This window comes from Phodopus roborovskii, unplaced genomic scaffold (assembly GCF_943737965.1).
Source record: "Phodopus roborovskii unplaced genomic scaffold, PHOROB, whole genome shotgun sequence".
NCBI lineage: Eukaryota > Metazoa > Chordata > Mammalia > Rodentia > Cricetidae > Phodopus > Phodopus roborovskii.
Window position 1 is genome coordinate 2,734,944 of NW_026126618.1, and position 19,973 is coordinate 2,754,916.

The following is a 19,973-nucleotide window of genomic DNA, read 5'->3' on the forward strand; positions in this document are numbered from 1 at the left end:
GTGTCCCTAACACACAAGAAAGAAGGCACGCGAGATGGCTCAGTGATGGGTAAAACAGCATGTGCTGCCAAGCCTGGCAAGCTGAGTTCAAGTTCTAGGAGCCTCATGATGAAGGGAGAGAACTCCCCCAAGCTGTCCTCTGACCTCCAAACACACCATGAGCATGAACACACACACACACACACACACACACACCCCTGCCAGAAGTTTCGGTCACATCCCACAGAACCGATGAGAAGTCCTACGGTGAGTAGCACAAACAAGGAAACCAATGCTAAAGTTTAGGAAATTTTTAACATGCTACCACAATTTAATTAATGTCATTACATCTACCAAAACGTCACTGCACTGTTCCCAGGGTCCCTGTGTACCCTAAGCCCTTGTGCACTTTAAATATCAATCTTCCAATAAAACATTTTTAAATACTGTCTCATTACGGTCTAAAAAGGAAAAAAAGGAAAACAAAAACAAAAAACAAAAAAACCACGCATGCTTGTCAACATGATACCCTACAACAACCTTAAAAAAATTCCAGAGCCTTTGGGGCATAAAGTAATTTTACAGCTCTTATTCTCTCAGATGATAAAAGCTTCACAAGGCTTTGGCCTTGACATGCTGTTATCTAGCATCATTCTGCAGGACCTCTGCTTTCTACATGTCACTGTGAAACCAGCCAGTCACACTGGCTTAATAGCACTGTGGGGAAGCCATCATCATCACAGGCAGTTCTCCCCCAGAGTGCAGTGACGTCTGTCCCCCACTGCCGGTGACACTCACAATCAATACAGAAATCAAACACCCGTCTCTGAGCAACATGACATACGAACTTCTCAGCCGGGATTTTGCACTGACCATGCAGCTGGAATCAGCCTACGTGTCCATCAGCTGATGGCTGGGAATAGAAATGCAAGACATATTCACACGGAAGTGGGGGCGAATGCACTCATGACTGACGGGTGCTGAGAATAAGTAAATCCTACACAAGACACTCATACGGTTCCCTCTAAGGCCCAGGGAACATGGCAGATGGGGGGATGGAAAGAACACAGCAGCCAGAAGACAGGGAGAAAGGCAGCAAAGGGCAAGACACAGCAGCCAGCAGTCACACTCAGAGCTGCTGCAAACGCCTGCACTGAATGCACACAAGAATGGACCTGCAGGCCCATAAAATGGCCAAACCTGAGGGCCTGAGCTCATTCTCTGCAATCGACCAAGGGAGAAGCAGAGAAATAACTCCTGCAAGTTGTCCTCTGCCCTCATGTACGTGCTGTGGCACACGCACACACGCACACACACACACGCACATATAACTTATTATTAATACATGCTAGCAATATCCTAGCATGGATTGAGAAGAGACTCAGAGGCCGTTCGCCTCACTGCTCAACTATTTGATACTGATGGGTTCAGAGGGAGGAGGATACATTGCCTTTCATCTATACCCACACACAAAAATACACATATACACATAACTTTAGAAAACAAAACCTTTAAAATAAAAACAAGAGAAATCAGCCTTGCATATAATTGTCCTTTTCAGTTTATCCACTGACCTTCTTCCCAAACTTCACTCTGCATAAGCAGACCAAGGAGCACACCATTTTCCTTCTAGCATTTAACACCCAGTGCTTAAGATGTAATATGTGCCCAAAGCTAAGGACTTAAACATTAGATTATAAACCATTCAAAAGTAACAGTATGTCAGAGAGTCTCAGAAGCTGAAGGGGAAGGCTCTTTTCTACAGACAGATAAAAATGATGCCACAGCTTAGGTCTAGAAACCTGTAAAAGGCTTGAGCTGAAGGTGTGGTCCCTAGTCTGTGGCACTGGCATCAGGGGGTTTTAGAGCCTTAAGAATGGGGGAGGGGGACACGTTAGGTGCTAGAAACATGGCTCAGCAGTTAAGAGCAGTATCTGACCTCCCAGAGGTCATGAGTTCAATTCCCAGCAACAACATGGTGGCTCACAACCATCTCTAATGGGACCTGGCATAAAGGTGTACATGCAGATAGCACTTATGCATAAAAGAAATATTTTAAAGGAAATTTAAAAAAAAGGGGGGGGGCGCTTAGAAGAAACCAGGTTAGGAGACCAAGTGGGACCTGGCTCCTTCCTGGTTCCCTCTTTGCTTCAAGATGCCATTAGGTAAGCAATTTGCCCACACACACCCCACAGGCACTTGCCTTGGCACTGGCAGAGACACAGGATGAGATTAAAACCTCTGAAACTGTAAGCACAGATGGCCTTTCCTCCTTTACAAGTTCAAGTTGTTTTTATCTCAGGTACTGGGTCACAGTTTTGGAACACTACTAACACCAACAGAAACTTATATTCAACCGGAATCATAAGGATCTCTCTAAAAATTAGAAGCCTCTAGTGATGTGCAAAATCTTACCTTTAATGTTCCATCAGCTGAACAGCTAGCCAGTAACTCGTCATCCGGTGAGAACCTACAGTGGCTGACTGAATTTGTATGCCCAAACATAGTATTTCGACATTCTTTTTGATTCAAATCCCAGAGCTATTTGGAAAGAAAAAAAGATGAGGAAATACTAGTTAGTGCTGGATCCTGGTGTGGTGAATTCACCTACAGCTCCAACTACTTGGGCTGAAACGGAAGGGTCACTTGAATCTCAAACCTTCTAGACCAGTCCCAGCAAGGTGAAAGGGAGAAGTAGAGACGGGGAAAGTGGGGGAGGGGGACTGGAGGTGGGGTTGGGGTCTGAAATCTATACTAAATGGGTGCCAGAGAGCATTTGCTGCTCTCCCAGAAGACCCAAGTTCAGTCCCTAGCATCCACATCAGTAGCTCACAACAGCCTGAAACTCCAGCGCCAGAGAATTCAGGGCCCTCTTCTCTGGCTTCCATGGGCACCCACACACAATGGCACACACACAAAAAAATTAATTTAAAAAGAGAAAAGTTAAGCTAAGCTAAATAGGTTAAAGTAAATAATCATTCTAATTTCTTCCTTTTCATTTGAGCTTTTTGGCTATTGAATGGTGTTCAATTCATAGTAACACAAAGGTGTCAAACATGAAGATAAACTTTGATTAATAACAGGGCAACCTTTGGATCAACATCTCAATCCACTATGGAACTTGAAGGCCTCAGGAGGCTTTTAGTCTGAACACTAAATTAACTGAACAACTGTTGCTTAATTTTAACAGTGTGGTTTAGAATCATCATGTTTAATTAGCTACAAAATCATATTTAATTAGCTACAAAAATCAATAAGTACTGTGTAAATTATATCCATACTTTTAAATGTTAGGTTACAAAAATGAACTAAGAAAAGTGTACTTATTTCTAAGACTTCCCAAACCTTGAGATACCTAACTAGACTAAAAGTTATTAAGGCCTTAAACACAACAAAGCCTTCAATGAGACCACATATGAGAAAATTAGCACAGGCCAAGTATGTAACAAAATTACAGTGTCCCCCTGTTAGGTGTGGACATGGCATGGCACTTAATCTAACAGTAAAGCTGAAATATTCCATGTGACATAAATGACAATTGTAGGATCTGCTCTAAATAAAAAGTCAAGTGTAGGATATAGATAAAGCCTGTATAAAGTCGGACGGGGGAAATCTTATTTCTATTTTTTGCAGTGCTGAAGATGGAAGCTGGGGCCCTGCAAATGTCAGGGGGCATTTGATGGGAGATGCCATTCTGCAAATATGTTTCTCGTATTGGTTAATGAATAAAGCACTGTTGGCCAATAGGAAAGCAAGATAGGCGGGGCTAGGAGACTAGGAGGAGAGAGGAAGAAGGAGGGAGGAGATTCAAGATGGAAAACCTACAGGGTAGTACGCCAGGCCCTCTCTCCGGTAAGATAAGACCATGTGGAAATACTCAGATTAATAGAAATGGATTAATATTTAAGACAGAGCTAGTCAATAAGAAACTAGTAACAGGCCAACAGAATTATATCTAATACAGCACCTTTCTGTGTATTATTTGGGACTGGTGCAGCTCTGGGACCAGGCCAGCAGGGAATAACTACTCATAATAAAATGGCACCCAATGTGGAGCTCGAACCCATGACCCTGAGATTAAGAGTCTCATGCTCTACCTACTGAGCTATAGTTTTCCTTAGTTAGGATTAAAGATAAGTTACATATAGACTTTAGACCCACAAAGATAGGATAGATGATAGAATATTTTCTTTAAATCTTGCTAAATGTTAATGGACTAAATATTGTTAACTGTGATTCTTATTTGATAACTCTTGTGTGATATGTTTTGCTATGCTAAGGTTAAAACCCTTCTTTTTATTTTAGACAGAAAAAAGGAGATGATGGGAAATGTCATTTGTAAATATGTTTCTCTTATTGGTTAATGAATAAAGTCAATAGGAAAGCAAGATAGGCGGGACTAGGAGACAAGGAGGAGTCAAGGAAGTAGGAGGGAGGAGTCAGCATGCAGAGACGGGAGAACAGAGGTCCGGGCCCTCCCTCCGGTAACTTAGACTGATAGAAATGGGTTGATATTGAAGACAGAGCCAGCCAATAAGAAACTAGTAACTGACCAACAGCTTTCTATCTAATACAGTGCCTCTGTGTGTTACTTGGGGCTGGCCCAGCTGAGGGATCAGGCTGCCAAGAAAAACCTACTCATAACAGGCACTCTATCACGAAGGTTCCTTATCCTTCTGAAAAGTTAAAACAGAAACTGTCTGAGACACAGTTTTACTCTGTAGCCCAGGCTGTAGAACCCAGGCTCCTCCTGCCTCACCATCCCAAGTGCTGAGATTACAGGGTTGGTTACCACACACAACAGCCTGAGGTTTGCTAAAATGTTTTACCTACACCTCCTAAAACTCTCATATCCCTTTGTAAAAATGGTATGACACTGTGGACCAAAGGTTTGAAACAAAATTAATTTTTTAAAAAATCCAAAAGAAGATAGCCTCTTTCTAGAACCCCAGAATATTTAACCTACCTATATTCATCCACTAAAAGAGAACACAAGATACAGTCTTCTATTACCCAAGGACTCCACACTCCAGCACTGCAGCTACACAACAATGAAGCTGCACTACAGGATCTAGGACAAGCTTCTCTTCCTCTGTGACTAGGAACTTTGAGACAAAGGAAACCAAACCTGGAGCTGAGGGATTTGGTCACACAACGACAGTATGACTGCACCACCACACAGGGAGAGACCAGAGATGGGGAGGGAGGACCTGAGAATACAGCTGATGCATCTGCAAAGCCAACACCAGAATCCATGCTCATGGCAGACTTTTCAGTTGTATAAGATAATAATGCCTTTTTCCCCCATTATTTGTTTATGGATATGAAGCTTAGGATATGGGCATTTCCATCGTTGTAATAAGCCTGGAAGGAGCTGGGATGTACTTAGCACATCATGAGGACCTGGCCAATCCCTCGCAGTAGAATTAAAAATAAATCAATGAAATAACAGCTGGGTGCAGCAGAGGTGCACGCCTATAATCCCAGCACTCGGGAGGCAGAGGCAGGTGGATCTCTGTGAGTTCGAGGCCAGCCTGGTCTACAGCGTGAGTTCCATGACAGACAGAGCTACACAGTGAGACCCTGTCTCCAAAGAGAGAGAGAGAAGAAAACAGAAAACCACTCAGAGTACACAGGAGAAAATCCAAGGACATGTCTGGTGAGCCGACTTCCTAGGCTTCACTCTCGGTGCCTGCACTTACTTTGAGGAAGAAGTCATCTGAGCCAGTGGCCAGGAGGAGGGGATTACTTTTGTTGGTGAAATGGCAGCAATTGACTTGCTCTGAGTGCTCGTCATAGGTGTGTATTAGCTTCCCAGCCGCAGAATCCCAAATCTGAAGAGAGCACATGTGGCGATATATTATTTATGATTCATTAAAACTTGCCTGAGGATGCAGAAAGCAAAGCCACTCACAAGCTATAGAGGTCAGGCAGTGGTGAGACACACTGTTAATCCCCGCACTCAGGAGACAGGCAGACAGATCTCTCTGAGTTCAAGGCCACCTTGGCCTACAAAAGAGTGAAGAGTAACAGAGCTCACGCCTTTGATCCCAGCACTTGGGGGGGGGGGTGGAGACAGGAGGGTGTGGCTGCATGGAGAAAGGAATATAAGGAGGAGGAGACAGGATCTGAGAGCTTTTAGCCCCTGAGGATTTGTGGAGACAGGATTGCCATTTCAGCTGGGTAGAGGGAAGATGACTGACTTGGCTGCTTTGCTCCTCTGTTCTTCAGCTTGCAGCCCATGACAGTATCTGGGTCTTTTACTTTTCATGTTACAAATAAAGAAAACAGGATGTATAAACACCTATTATTTTGGAGGGAAACACAGCAAGAATGAGCAAATGTAGGCCACTCTGCAGATGCTACCTCCTGTGGGGACAGACGTCCCCACTAATGTGAGTCTACCTCTGCGGATGGGGTCAGAATGGACCCAGATGGGAGAGGGGGTGGGGAAGAACTGGGTGGAGCGAGGGCGGGAAACCGTCACCACGATACGCTGTCTGAGAAGTGGATCTATTTTTAATAAAAGGGGGAATATTCTTTAAGTAATAAAAAAAAAGAATTAAAAAAAAAAAAGAAGAAGGATTTGGGGTTAATAATTAAGAGCACACAGCACTCCTCCAAAAGACACAAGTTCCCAGCACCCACTTTAAGAGGCTAATAAGCATTTATTAACTCCAGCTCCATGGGACCCAACACCCTTTGCTGGATTCTGCAGGCATTGCATTTCATTTGTACAGACACACACATGTACACATGACTAAACAAAACTAAATCAGAAAAAGAAGATGAGCCGTTGTGATTTTAACTCAAGATGGAAATGTTTTCCTACCTCGCTTTATTTTTATGTATGTGAGTATTTTGCCTGAACGCGTGTATGCGCAGCAGGGAAAGGCACGCAGTGTCCGCAGCGGTTAGAAGTGTGTGGTTCTGAACTGGAGTTACAGGGGTTATGAGCTGCCGTGTGGGCGGGCTGCTGCCCCAGTACTGTACCTTAACTTTTTTATCCACTGAGCAGGTGGCTATGTAACTGTCATCTGAAGAGAATGCACAGCAGAGCACTGCATCTTCGTGAGCTTTGACCTCCAGAAGCTTCTCCCCCGTCTCGGCTTTGAAGACCTGCGCAACAATGGGAAGTCTCTTTACTGTGAACCACTGATCTAGAGGGCGGCATTCATGGAAACACATCTCTGCAAGTTCTAAATCACTGTTATTTTCAAAGCATAAATGAGACTTAACAAAATGACTCAAAAATCAGAATTCATCAGATTTCCTAAGTGTAAGCATAAACAGGGAAGTCCCCACTGTTAAGTGTTGCTAAATATCACTAAGAGGAAGTGATAAAATATAGCTTCAGTTCTTGTGATTATATTGACAAATTCTAAACAATCAAATGTGCTTTCTTTAGGGGCTCAAAAAAAAAAAAAAAAAAAAGAAAAGAAAAGAAATAAACCAGGCTGCAGATCTAGTTTAGTAGTAGAGTGATTGCCCAACATGCACAAGACCTTGAGTTCAATCCCCAGCACTTCAGGGACATTGTTTTAATGCCAAATTAATATAACCAGTAATCAAGTACTACAGAAAACCTGTTTCTGTATACTCCTCAGTTATGACCTTGGGAAGACTAGAATTACTCTAAATATAAAAGTCGCGCTAACTTGATTCATTTTTCTTCAATACGAAGACAGAGAACAAACGTCGGCGTGGGCAGGAGGAAGCACTATTGATATTTTTCAAAAAAGCGTGAACTAAAGCACCTTTGGAACTAGTTTAGTCTAATGCCTGTTTTCAGTCAGAAGTCAGGGTCTCAGCCTTTGGTAATTTGTTTAACCAATGTTTCTCCAGCAAAGCTCTATTTGTGTCTGCCTGCTGTTAAGAACTGTCTTTTTCTCATTGCTCATAACTGGCAAATGGATGAACAGTAACTACCAAGGTAAAGAGTTCCTCAACATCCCTGGCATGCCTGAAACAACTAAAGACATCTATACCTTTAATATTCTGAAGAAACTTCTGCAAATGTCCAGAGTTTTACATTTCTTTACTTCTGGATTGCCACTTTCCCAAATTTTAGTATTTAAACATATTCTAATCTGCACAAGCAGACCACATGCCTCTTCCAGTTTTTTCCAAGAGGTGTGCCTTACCTGTAAGGTTTTATCGGCTCCACAAGAAGCTATTCTCTGACCATCCTGAGAAAAGCATGCATGGTAAACAGCATCTGTGTGGGGGCGGACAACTAAGCGGGAGAGATTCTTGATAGTCTTCTTATTTCTAAATACAAGTGAAAAATGAAGAGAAATTCAATGACTAAGAATAAAAGCAATGTTTTATTTCAATAATAAGTACATTTTAACATGGTCTTATTTATCCCAATTACAAAATTCTTGAATTCCTAACATGCAAATGACAGTACTGAACACCTAAAGAAAAAAAGTAATCCAACGAAAGTAACATTCCTACGAGAAACACTATCTTAAATCAAGCCACCTGGCATATGTTACAAATGTCACTGAGTTAAGAGACATCTACACAATCAAACACATGCCACTTTATATTTTCCCTTTAAAAAAAAATATTTGATTTGACTTATTTGTGTTTTGCCTGCATGTACATCTGAGCACAGTGCAGATCAGATCAGAAAACGGCATCGTATCTCTGGAACTGGTTACAGACAGTTGTTAGCCACCATGTGGGTGCTAGGAACTAAACCAGCACCTCGATAGCAAGTGCTCTTAGTCACTGACACATCTCTCCAGCACCTCTATTTTCTTTTGACACATTAACGTAATACACGTAAGCACATCTTTTTTAAAAACACTTTTAAAATGAAAGAAACCACTGCAGAATGAAACTCACACTACATGTGACACTCCACCCACCATTGTGATGATAAACTTTTAAAACGTTTTTTCTCTAACCCCACTCACAATGGGGGTGGGATATGGGGACAGATAAAGCAATGTCATTTTCTCTCTATCTTATTCAATAGAATGCCAACTACGTCATTAGTAGGGATATTATATTATTGCCCACAAGCTCAGGGATAAAGATTGTATGTGCATTTAAGATAGAACCAAGTATTAGAGAAAAACCAGACTACGAGCTTGTGTAGAAAACAATTATACTTCACCAGAAGTGATAAATAGGTATATTATGAGAATCAAAATTACAACAACCCGTAAGACCACATAAGCTACTTGCAAAGTTAGGAGGAATAGATTAAGAATATAATCTTCTAGTTGAATGCAATGGCACACACTTGCAATCTCAGATACTTGGGAGACTTAAGTAGAAGGACCCAGTGTTCAAGCTCAGGCTAAACATCTAGATTCTGTCTTCAAAACAAAACAAAACCTGCCATTCCTTTGGTCATCTACAGTTCCTCAAAGCTAAGACAGTGACCTTCACAATGATAACAAATGCATGACCAAACTACTTCTTTGAAAACATAAACTCAGGTTTAAGCTTATCCCATTAGATAGACTAATATAGAAGAAAAAGCAAGTAGTTAGATAATCACAACAAAGACTGACAAGGGAGAAGAGAAAAAGCAAGAAGGATTCTAGAACATCAACAGATCTAATGGAGTCCCCACAAGTTAGAATGGCTGCTACCTTGAGTGAAAAGATACCCTTCACTTTGCTTTAATGGAAGTAAAATTCCACTTTTGAAGAAAATGTTAAATGATGGTTGAGTATGGAAAGGAGATTATGTGAGCATATCTGTGTGGGTATGTGACTGAGAGCGCAGTGCCCACGAAGGCCGGAGACGTCAAATGCCCCTGGAAACTGAACTTGAGTCCTCTGCAAGAGCAGCAAGCACTCTTAACGTCTGACCTATCACTACAGCTCTTCAATTTGCTGCTGCTTCATCAAGAGGTATACTATGAGTCAGTAGGATGGCTCAGCAGGTACTGACCCTTCCATCCAAGCCTCAAGACAACCTGAGCTCAGTCCCTGGAACCCACCTAGAGGAGAGAGAACCAACTTCTGCAAGCAGTCCTGACACAGGTGTGCACATTCACCCACACCTCAAAACACACATACTCAAAGTAAATAAATAAGTGTGATTTTAAAAACAGCTCTCTCTCCTGCCCTGTGAACAGCCTTTTTTAAGATACGGAAGAGCTAGGGCTGGAGAGATGCCTCAGCAGTTAACAGCACTTACTGCTCTTACATAGGGCCCAGGTTTGGTTCTCAGTACTCACATCAGATGACTCACAATCACCTGTAAAGGGGGCTGGTGAGGTGGCTCAGAGGTTAAGAGCTCTGAATACTCTTCCAGAGGTTTTGAGTTCAATTCCTAGTAACCACATGTTGGCTCACAACCATCTACAATGAGACCTGGTGCCCTCTTCTGTCATGCAGGCACACATGCAGACAGAATACTGTATACATAATAAATAAATCTTAGTAAAAATGCAAAAGCACAATCACCTGTAAGTCTAGTGCTCTCCGGCCTCTAGACACCTACATGCATGTAGTGTACATGAACTTAATCAGATATACACTATACATAACAAAAATAAATAACACAACTTTTACATCTTTTATTCAAGATAGGGTTTCTCTGTAAAGCGCTGACTGTCCTGGAACTTACTTTGTAGACCAGGTTGGCCTCAAATTCACAGAGATCTGCCTGCCTCTGCCTCCTGAGTGCTGGGATTAAAGGTGTTCGCCACTATGCCCGGCTAAATAACACATCTGCTAAATTAAAAAAAAAGGGGGGGGGGGGTAGGGTGAAGAAGAGTCAGGCTGGGGAAAATGCCTCATCAAGATGAGAGGACTTTGGGTCCCCAAAGTCCATCTAAATGCTAGGTGGGCACGGCAGTTCACCTATAACCCCAGCCTCAGAAGGTGTAGACAAACAGGAAGATTTCCAGAGGAAGCTGCCGGCAGGATCCGCCATATCAGGGAGCCCTTGCTTTGACTGAGATATGCTGTCTCAAAGAACAACCATGGAAGATTCCTGACCTAAATCTAGGTCTTCCACATCCACATGCCCACAGGTGCACACACACTGCACACATACTTATAAACATGTACACATTCATGGATGCAAGCCATACACATATAAATATAAAAGAGAAGAAGACTAGAAATGCTTTTTTTAAAGTTATGGAAGAATTCAATTAGATTCATTAAATAACGTCTCTGTGGCAAAGAAAAGGTGACTAATTAGGCATTATCTCACTTAAATCTATTTATCTCAAAGGATCATCATCTCCATTTCCCACATGAGAAAGTATGGTATGTTCAAAAATCACAAAAAGATAATGTTTTAGTATGGAGACTCAGATCTAAGTCTTGGCTCCAAGTCCATGGTCATCACTAGAACACTAGATTATAGTAGTATTTGATATTAATATTTAGGATGACCTGTCTGTCTGTTTCTAGGAACCGTGACAATGTAATTATTTTCTCCTATGCTTACTTCTCTGGAACTTTCCACCAAGCAGGAACACTCAGTAAGTTTCTAAAAGTAGTTAAGTCTCACAGAGTGCATTTATTTACCATCAGGAAAAGAACAATTAATAACGGAGTCTGGTCTCTCCAGCAACTCACATCCACTCGAGGTAAAGCCTCCCACTGTCCACCTCCTGCTTGGCCTTCAGCTTTGCTTGTTGATACACTTCCGAAGTTTCTGGTTCACAGAGGCCCAGCTGTACAATATTGGGAAATGGCTGCCGTCCAAGAAGGTGTCCATTTAAAGACAAAAACTCTTGAAAATTCTCACAGACTGCACAGTCCTATGAATGAACTGAAATCTGTTAGACACATAGCCAGAACCTTCAATGAAACATTCCCTACATGAACTAGAATACACCAGTCAACCACTAGGCAATGAATACGCAGTTAGTGCGCGTGCATATTCTCTCTCTCTCCCTCTCTCTGCCTCCTGGCTGTTACTCAACGTGTTAGCTCATTGTCTCAACATGTCAGTATGTAAGCTCACAGATACTGCTTCAATGCTACGCCAACCTGCGTGTCTGCATGTTCTTTGCCATGGCAGTCATGGACATGCCTTCTGAAACTGTATGCAAGCCCCCAATTAATTGCTTTATTTTATAAGGTGCCTTAGCATCTCCTCATAGCAACAGAAAAGTACATAAGATACAAGGTTGCTGCCAGGGACTGAGGTATTGCAGGACAGGCCTGCCCATACTGGTTTGGAAGAAATATGGAAGACAATGGGACTCTGGACAAGAACAGCAGCTGACTGGCGTAAGTGGGGTTTACCCCGCCATCCTAGTAGAAGCTTGGAAGACAGTAGTGCTGAGAGCAATGTGGACTATAGAGGCCACCTCAAGAGGCGTCAGAGTGGGACAACATTAGCAACTGGGCTAGAGACTATTTCTGTGATAGTCTGGCAAACTTTCGGCAAGCTGTCTTGCCTTGTCCTATGAATCCGCCTTAGGCTAAATTAAAGAATTTTTGATTAATTTCATTGACAGAGACTTCAAGTGAAAGCAGTGCAGAAAGAAAGAAATACTGGGTCTATAAATAAATAAATACACAGTGCTCCTCTAGTTTTAGACTCAAGAGTAAAAATCTCATTATCAGGAGCTGGAGAGATGGCTCAGAGGTTAAACACACTAGCTGCTATTCTTCCAGAGGAACTGAGTTCAATTCCAGCAACCGTAAGATGGCTCACAACCATCTGTAATGAGATCTGCTGCCCTCTTCTGGCCTGCAGGGATATATGCAGACAGAACACTATATATAATACATACTTTCTTAAAAAAATCTCATTATCACTGGGTTTGGTGGCTCCACACTGTTAATCCCAGTACATGAGAGGCAGAGGCAGATCTCTGTGCCTGGTCCTCACAATGAGCTCACTATGAGGCAGCCAAGGCTACACAGAGAAACCCTAGCTTGAAAACAACAAAATAAAAACAAAATACTGTTTTCAATATACCTTTTCGTCCAATATATGCCTGTATTCCACAAATTCATGTATGAGATGGGCAGGGCCAACAAGTTCTGTTTTTGCTTTAATCCAATCCAGGGAAAACATTAAAGCACAAAGTTCCTTAAAAATAGAGAAAACGTAGTAAGATAGGGGCTCGGAACACCTCTAAAAAAAAAAAAAAAGGAATTTCAGCTCTGCATCATTATCCTAACACTACTGAGAAACACTTGGCAGATATATAAAATTGAGACCAGAAGATGGCAAAATAAACACAGAATTCCAAAGAAATATGAAATGGGCCCAAAACTACTTCTTAACCCAAAATAAACTTCAGTTGTGTAAAGGATTTAAATATAAAATAGAAATTTTAAAAATACAAAAAATTAGGTAAATTATTTTTGTAACTCTGGGGTAAAGGAAATCTTTGCAATCATAACACAAAAACAAAATACAAACACATGTGCGATGCTCACATGTGCAAACATACACATATATACATACACAAACACATGTACACATTTAACTAGATAAAAATCCAAATTATTACTTTATACAGTAGAAAGTAATACATACAAAACTTTTTTAAATATATGAATAAACTTTACTGTAACACATAATAGAGTAGGGCTTAATGTGATTCTTTATAGAACATCATAACGAAACAACAATAACAGATAAATGCCAACAAGAAAAAAAACTAGGTGACACCTCAACTGTGGTGCCATACACCTATATTCTCAGCGCTCAAGGGGCTGAGGCAGGAGGACAACAAAACTAAAACTAAACTGGGCTACACAGAAAGACCTAGAATGGTAAAAAGAAGGGAGCTAATCACAAAATAAATGTATATAGAACCAATAATCAAGATTTCACCAGCAATCAACATGAAAGGTTTACCACTTTTATAACAGTGGATTGCTAAAACTAAAGGAATGGTAAGAATATTAGCTATAGTCAATGCCTTTAATCTAAGCACTCAGGAGACAGAGACAGGTGATCTCTGAGTTTGAGGCCAGCCTGGACTACAGAGTGAGTTCCAGGACAGTCAGGATTACATAGAGAAATCCTGTCTTGAAAAACAAAGCAAGCGAATTAAAAAGAATATTGGCTATTATGAGACAAAATGAACATCCACTCGTGGTAGTGATATAGTAGACAACATTCTTCTACAGAATGGTTTGACAATCTGGATTCAGCCAGTACATATTGTATATTAAGCAACATGTTCCTCAACCAGTTTCCCAGTCTCAGGATTGCTCTACAGGGATACAGTATGGGAGCTGGGGGACATGACTCAGTGGTCACATGTCCTGTGCAAGCATGAAGGCCTGAGTTGATCCAGAACCCACGGAGAAAAGCCAGAGTGAAAAGTCTCAGGCCCATGAGAAACCTACCTCAATTAAATAGATACACAACATAGATACTTCCTGAAAAATAATACCCAAACAACACCTGCTCTCCACGTGTACACACATGTACAAGGACTTGAAGAACATACATTTACATGCTCACAAAAGCAGTAGGCTGCTTTAAAAGCTGTATCACTCCAGAAAAGTGACATTAAAAGATAACTATCAAATACAGTTATGTATTTGTGTATGAGTGTCTGCCTGAATATATATGTATGTGCAGGACATGCATGTCAGGTGCCTGAAGAAACCAGAAAAGGGAGTCCCCAGGGACTGAGTTACACATGGTTGTGAGTTGGCATGAGTGCTGGGAACTAAACTTAGGTCTTCTGCTAGAGCAGCCAGAACTCTGAATATTTGCAGCCCCAGAAATCACTGTGACTACTTATCGCCACTATTTTGGACTGCTTGTTTGTTTTTTGTGGTTCTGGGGACTGAACCCAAGACTTCACACATGCTAGGCAAGCACTGTCCCACCAAGCTGCACCTCCAGCCCAGCATCTCTACTATTGTCCTGCAACCATAAGTGACACGCCAAGAAGTAGTAGTGTTATATTCTGATAATAACACTTCATTTCCTGGCACAAACTGAGATCTGGCTTCTGCTGTGGGCCACAGTTTGCTGACCTCTCACCCATTACAATGACTAGCCACATGTGACTAGAGTCATTTTAGGTCCATGTTCTTGTTTAGCTGCCCTTGCCACCAGTGGATGGATGTTTCAGGAATATATTTCAAAATGGAGATCTAGGACATGGGGCAGGGTACAGTGTGCATGCTGAAGTGGATGCCAGTTCTCTCCCTCTCCTACCATACGGGTTCTTGAATTAGAACTTAAGCCATCCAGCTGGGCAGCAAGCACCTTTACCTACCAACACATATTTCAATAGCACAGCTAACTTTAAATAACTTGGAGTGCCCCATTAAACAAGTTATTTTTGAGGCAATTGAAGATTTCCCTAAATGAGGTCATGCCTAGGAATGCAGAGTGTCTCTGAGGACTGGCACTCTGACTGCCACACAAAGAAAGCTTGTGGAGAGGAGCACACCACTCAGGTTGCAGTTTGCCAGTGTCTGAAATCATGGCACCCGCTGGTAATGTGGTATGTGGTAAAAAGCAATATGTAATATATATTTCTATTATGCATGATTCCTCTTTGTTTTTAAAAAACCAAGTGTCTACGTAGAAAATGATCTAGAAATCAGTATATAAAATCATTGGCAATTACTGTAGTCTTCATTGTCTTTACTGAAGATGTCTTCTACATTCTTCAAAGAAATTAAATCTCTACCTTTATAATCAGAATAAAGGCTAAAGAAAAAAATTCTGTCATACTATCATATCTAACAAAATCTTTAAGAAAATGCACTGACACAGGTGGGGTGGGGCATGTCTTTAATCTTAGCACTTGGGAGGCAGAAGCAGGTGGATCTCTTGAGTTCAAGGCCAGCCTGGTTGGTCTACCCAGCCCTGAACTGGAATTTTTCAATAGCTTGATCTATGCAGGTTTTATGCAGACAATAGTCACATCACATCTAACAGACAGTATTGCATGGTGTGGCTGTAGTCATGACTTCATGTGTATAGATTCCCAATTTTTATCCTTTGTCCATAATTCTCAGAATCTACTTATCTAACAGCTTACTCAATGTCTGCAATCAGATGTCTTAGTAGGTAGGTATATTAGGGTTAAGCTCATCGATGTCAATCCCTAACCATCTCCTTCTCAATTGCATTTTTCATGTCACAGCAACTGGAGTCTTTCCACTGCACATGCCTGTAGTCATCTTTCATTCTTCCTTCTGTAATAATGCACATCAAATCCACCAGCAAATCATGGGTATTCCCTTTATTGTCCCTTCCTTCCCTTCTACGATTTACTTATTGTCTTACTATGAATGTATTGTTTCCCATCCCCATTGTCTGTTAACGAAAGCACACAGTCTGTCTGTGGTTTAGACTCAGAATGAGGAACAATGCCACTGTCCAACAAGTACTCAATGAGTACCCGATGAATGAACGACTATCCATCCCTACTTCCATTTCTACATAAAGCTTATAAACAAAGCCACACTGCTAACAAAGAGGAGCTACAGCTAAGAGGACACACGGATTCACTTTTCTTTTTAGTCACAAGAAAAAAATGGAAAAAAATCTCACATAAGACATTTTCACTACTTAAAAAAAAAGTTTAGATCTGGCAAGATGGCTCAGAGAGTAAAGGTGCTTGCCACCAAACCTGTCAACCTAAATCCACCCCTTAGGACACATTATCACAGAAGCACAGATTCAGCTCCCACAGCTACCCTCTGACTTCCACGTGCAAATACCCACACATATAAACATACAAAGTAAATAAATGTAATAAATGATTATTTTAATTCTAATAGGATAAAGCACAACACCAAAGAAAAATTTTACATAGCATTTAACTGTGTAAAATTCAAACATCCAGTAAAATAGAAAGTAATATCCATAAATATTAAGAAATAACTCAAGGGAGTGTTAGGGAGATGGCCCAGTGGTTAGGAGCACTGGCTGTTCTTGCAGAGGAACCAGGTTCTGTTCCCAGCATCCACATCAGGCAGCTCACAACCATTTGTAACTCCAGTTCCAGGGGCTGGCACCCTCTTCTGGCATCCGTGGGTACTGCATACACAAGGTGCACATACACACATGCAGCCAAAACACATAAAATAAAAATAAAATCTTTAAGAAAAATAAATAAACCCAATGGGGAAAAACATTTACACATATGGAAAAGTTAAATTAAATAAAGGAATTTTCAAATTGCCATCTTACTTTGTGCATATTAGCACTGGCCATGTGATAGGCCAGGAAGTTATACCAATACATGCAGTCCTCCTGATCTGGAGATAGAGTATTTGGCTGGTAATACCTCTGAAACTGAGTGACCATTTTCCTATGTAGATCCTGAAACACAAATCAAGCATGTCAGAAGACACAAACAATATAACCTGAGCAATAGAGTATCTAAAGAAAATTTCCCCAACAAGCTAGTAACCAAAGGGAAAGTTCGTAGTTTTACAGTGGAGAAATCAAGTAAATACCCCTTTAACAAAATAATCAACATCTACATTATCCATAAGACACATCAACCTCAATCTCTGATAGGGTGAAAGAAAAGCACAGCATCATTTCTGTGTAATTCCTTAAAAAAAAAAAAAAAAAAAACCCAACAAGCCAGGTCATGGTACTGCACACTCAGGAGGCAGAGCCAGGCAGATCACTGTGAGTTTGAGGCCAGCCTGGTCTACAGAGTGAGCTCCAGGACAACCAAGGCTACACACAGAAACCCTGTCTAGAAAACAAAATAAAACAACAAAAAATTGTGCACGTTGACTGCAGGTGCCTGCAGGGACCAGAAGGAGCTGTCATGTCCTCCCAAACTGGAGTGACAGGCAATTGAGAGCACATACTCTTAATCACCGAGCCATCTCTCCAGCACCTGCGTTACTCTTGCCCAGTAGGCGTAACCTCAACCCACTCAGAAGACAGCAGTCAACATCAAATGAGGGAACCCTCTTTAAATTAACTGAGGACTTTTCACAGATCTGAGGACATTAGGGAGATGACAAATAGGAAAAAGATGCTGCCATCATCAGATACTTCATGGGATCATGAATTGAGTCTGGGCCATACAAAGAACATTGGTAGAGAAGGAGGTAAAATTTAAAACACTTGTGAACTAGCTAATAATAGTACATTGTTGGTAATTTCCTGGCTTGGATAACTGTATTATAGTTGTGTAAGGTGTTAGCAATAAGGGAAACAGAGCAAAAGTTTATACAAAGGAAGCTGGTAGTGTGTCTTGTATATCTTTGTATATCAAGTCTTAAACTGTTTCAAAATAAAAAGTAAAAACACATGTAAGGAGATGTTAAGTACCTGAAGCTGACTTCGATTCTTTTCTGTAAGAAAATCTACTTGAAGGTCATGTAAATAATAGCAAAATGACTTTCCATTCCGATCACAGAATAAGAGAGACTTATTAACAAACTCCTGCAGTATGTCTTCAACTTCTTCGGTTTCCAAGTCCCAGAGAACACATAACACCTAGGATTTAATATACCACAAAAGTTCAATGAGTAGCAGGTACTACAGATAAATCATTTTAACCAAGACGTGTGACTTTAAAGCCCTAAATAAGAATGTCTCCACACCTAGGCAGACCTTGGGGAATCCTGTCAAAGAAGGGAAGGAAGGGTTGTAGAAGCCAGAGGGGTCAAGAACATCACAAGAACAAGGCCCACAGAATCAACTAGCCAGGGTTCATAGGGCTGGCAGAGACTGAACCAACAATCAGGGCCTGCATGGAGCTGACCTAGCTCTGCATATACATTACGGTTGTGTAGCTTTGTGTCTCTGACTCTTTTGCCTGCTCTAGGGATCCTTTTCCTCCTACCGGGTTTCCTTGTCCAGTCTTGACAAGGGTATGTATTATTGTAACTTGATATGCCCTGTTTGGTTGATATCAATGGGAGGCCTGCTGTTTTATGAAGGGAAGGGAAATGGAGGAGGAGCAGATCTGAGAGAGAAAGGAGGTAGAATGGGAGGGACTGTGAGGAGAGGAGGGAGGGGAAACCAGTTAGGATGTAATGTATGAGAGAAGAATAAATTTTAAAAATTTAAAACAGAATGTCTCCATGTCTCGAAGTTCAGTTAGTTCTCAAGATAAAAGGTAAAACTGGATGCCTCTCTGCCTTCTCTAGAACCACTGAGAAGTAAGTAACTCACAAGCTCAACATCGAGCCTTTTATGGAAACTAAGAGCAAAAGGGACTTTGATACCATCACCTACCACCTCGGCACAATTATCAAGGTTCACATGCCATAAATAGCCAATGATAAGGAGTGCTGGTCAGTCCATTACCTTAGTAGGGACCTTGACATCCTTCTGCAGGATGGAGAGGTCTGTGTAATAATCTTTGATATCTTCTCTGAGCATTTCAACACTTATAGACATGGCTTCATCCAGAGCCTCGTAATCATAAGAGGAAGATTTCCTTATTCTCTTAAACTGCTTATTCTGAAGTTGTCTGAGGTAGTATGCCCAGCGATTGGGAAAATCACGTAAAAGTGCACCAATTAAAGACACTACGAGAGGAGAACCTGGGGAAAAGTGATTATGTTATTATCATCTTATTTTAAAATCACCACTCAACAATTTAAAGTTTTTTATTCTCCCTCAGCGTGTGTATGGAGGCAAGTATGATTATGTTCGTGGGTGTGGGTGGGATGTGGGGGGGGGATGAGGAGAGGAGGGGAGGGAGATGGGTGTGTGGGTGTGAAGGTCAGAGGGTAACTGGTCCTTCCATGCAGACTCTGAGGATGAAGCTCAGGTGGCCAGGCTTGGCCACAAGCACCTTTACCAACTAAACCATCTCACCAGCACAAGAAACAATCTTCAGTGCAAGTTTCCCAAGGCCTTAGAACACTGCTAACTCCTGTTTACTTCAAGGTATGTCCTCTAAGGAAATCATTAGCATAAGAAAGACTTCCATTACTCACTGAGACATCTTTTGCTCGGTTTACTTGCATTACTCGTTTTGTCCACATCAGTCACACCTATGCGCTAAGTTCAGAGAGGACTGAACTCATGGGCGGCCTCCTGAAAATGCCACAGTGATGGGGACCCTGGCCCCGCCA

The 19,973-nt window shown here is 41.5% G+C and overlaps 1 protein-coding gene across 1 annotated transcript in view; it reads right to left on the minus strand.

Annotated features, from left to right (window-relative positions):
- The window catches only part of Apaf1 (apoptotic peptidase activating factor 1), a 71,254-nt gene that overhangs the window by 36,743 nt on the left and 14,538 nt on the right, over positions 1 to 19,973 (minus strand). The window contains exons 8-16 of the mRNA XM_051206269.1: positions 19,198 to 19,436; positions 18,214 to 18,381; positions 17,107 to 17,238; positions 12,901 to 13,014; positions 11,544 to 11,728; positions 8,124 to 8,250; positions 6,973 to 7,098; positions 5,682 to 5,813; positions 2,395 to 2,520 (exon numbers count right to left, since the gene is read on the minus strand). Coding sequence (XP_051062226.1) covers positions 2,395 to 2,520; positions 5,682 to 5,813; positions 6,973 to 7,098; positions 8,124 to 8,250; positions 11,544 to 11,728; positions 12,901 to 13,014; positions 17,107 to 17,238; positions 18,214 to 18,381; positions 19,198 to 19,436 — 1,349 coding nt within the window. The remainder of the gene's footprint in view (positions 1 to 2,394; positions 2,521 to 5,681; positions 5,814 to 6,972; positions 7,099 to 8,123; positions 8,251 to 11,543; positions 11,729 to 12,900; positions 13,015 to 17,106; positions 17,239 to 18,213; positions 18,382 to 19,197; positions 19,437 to 19,973) is intronic.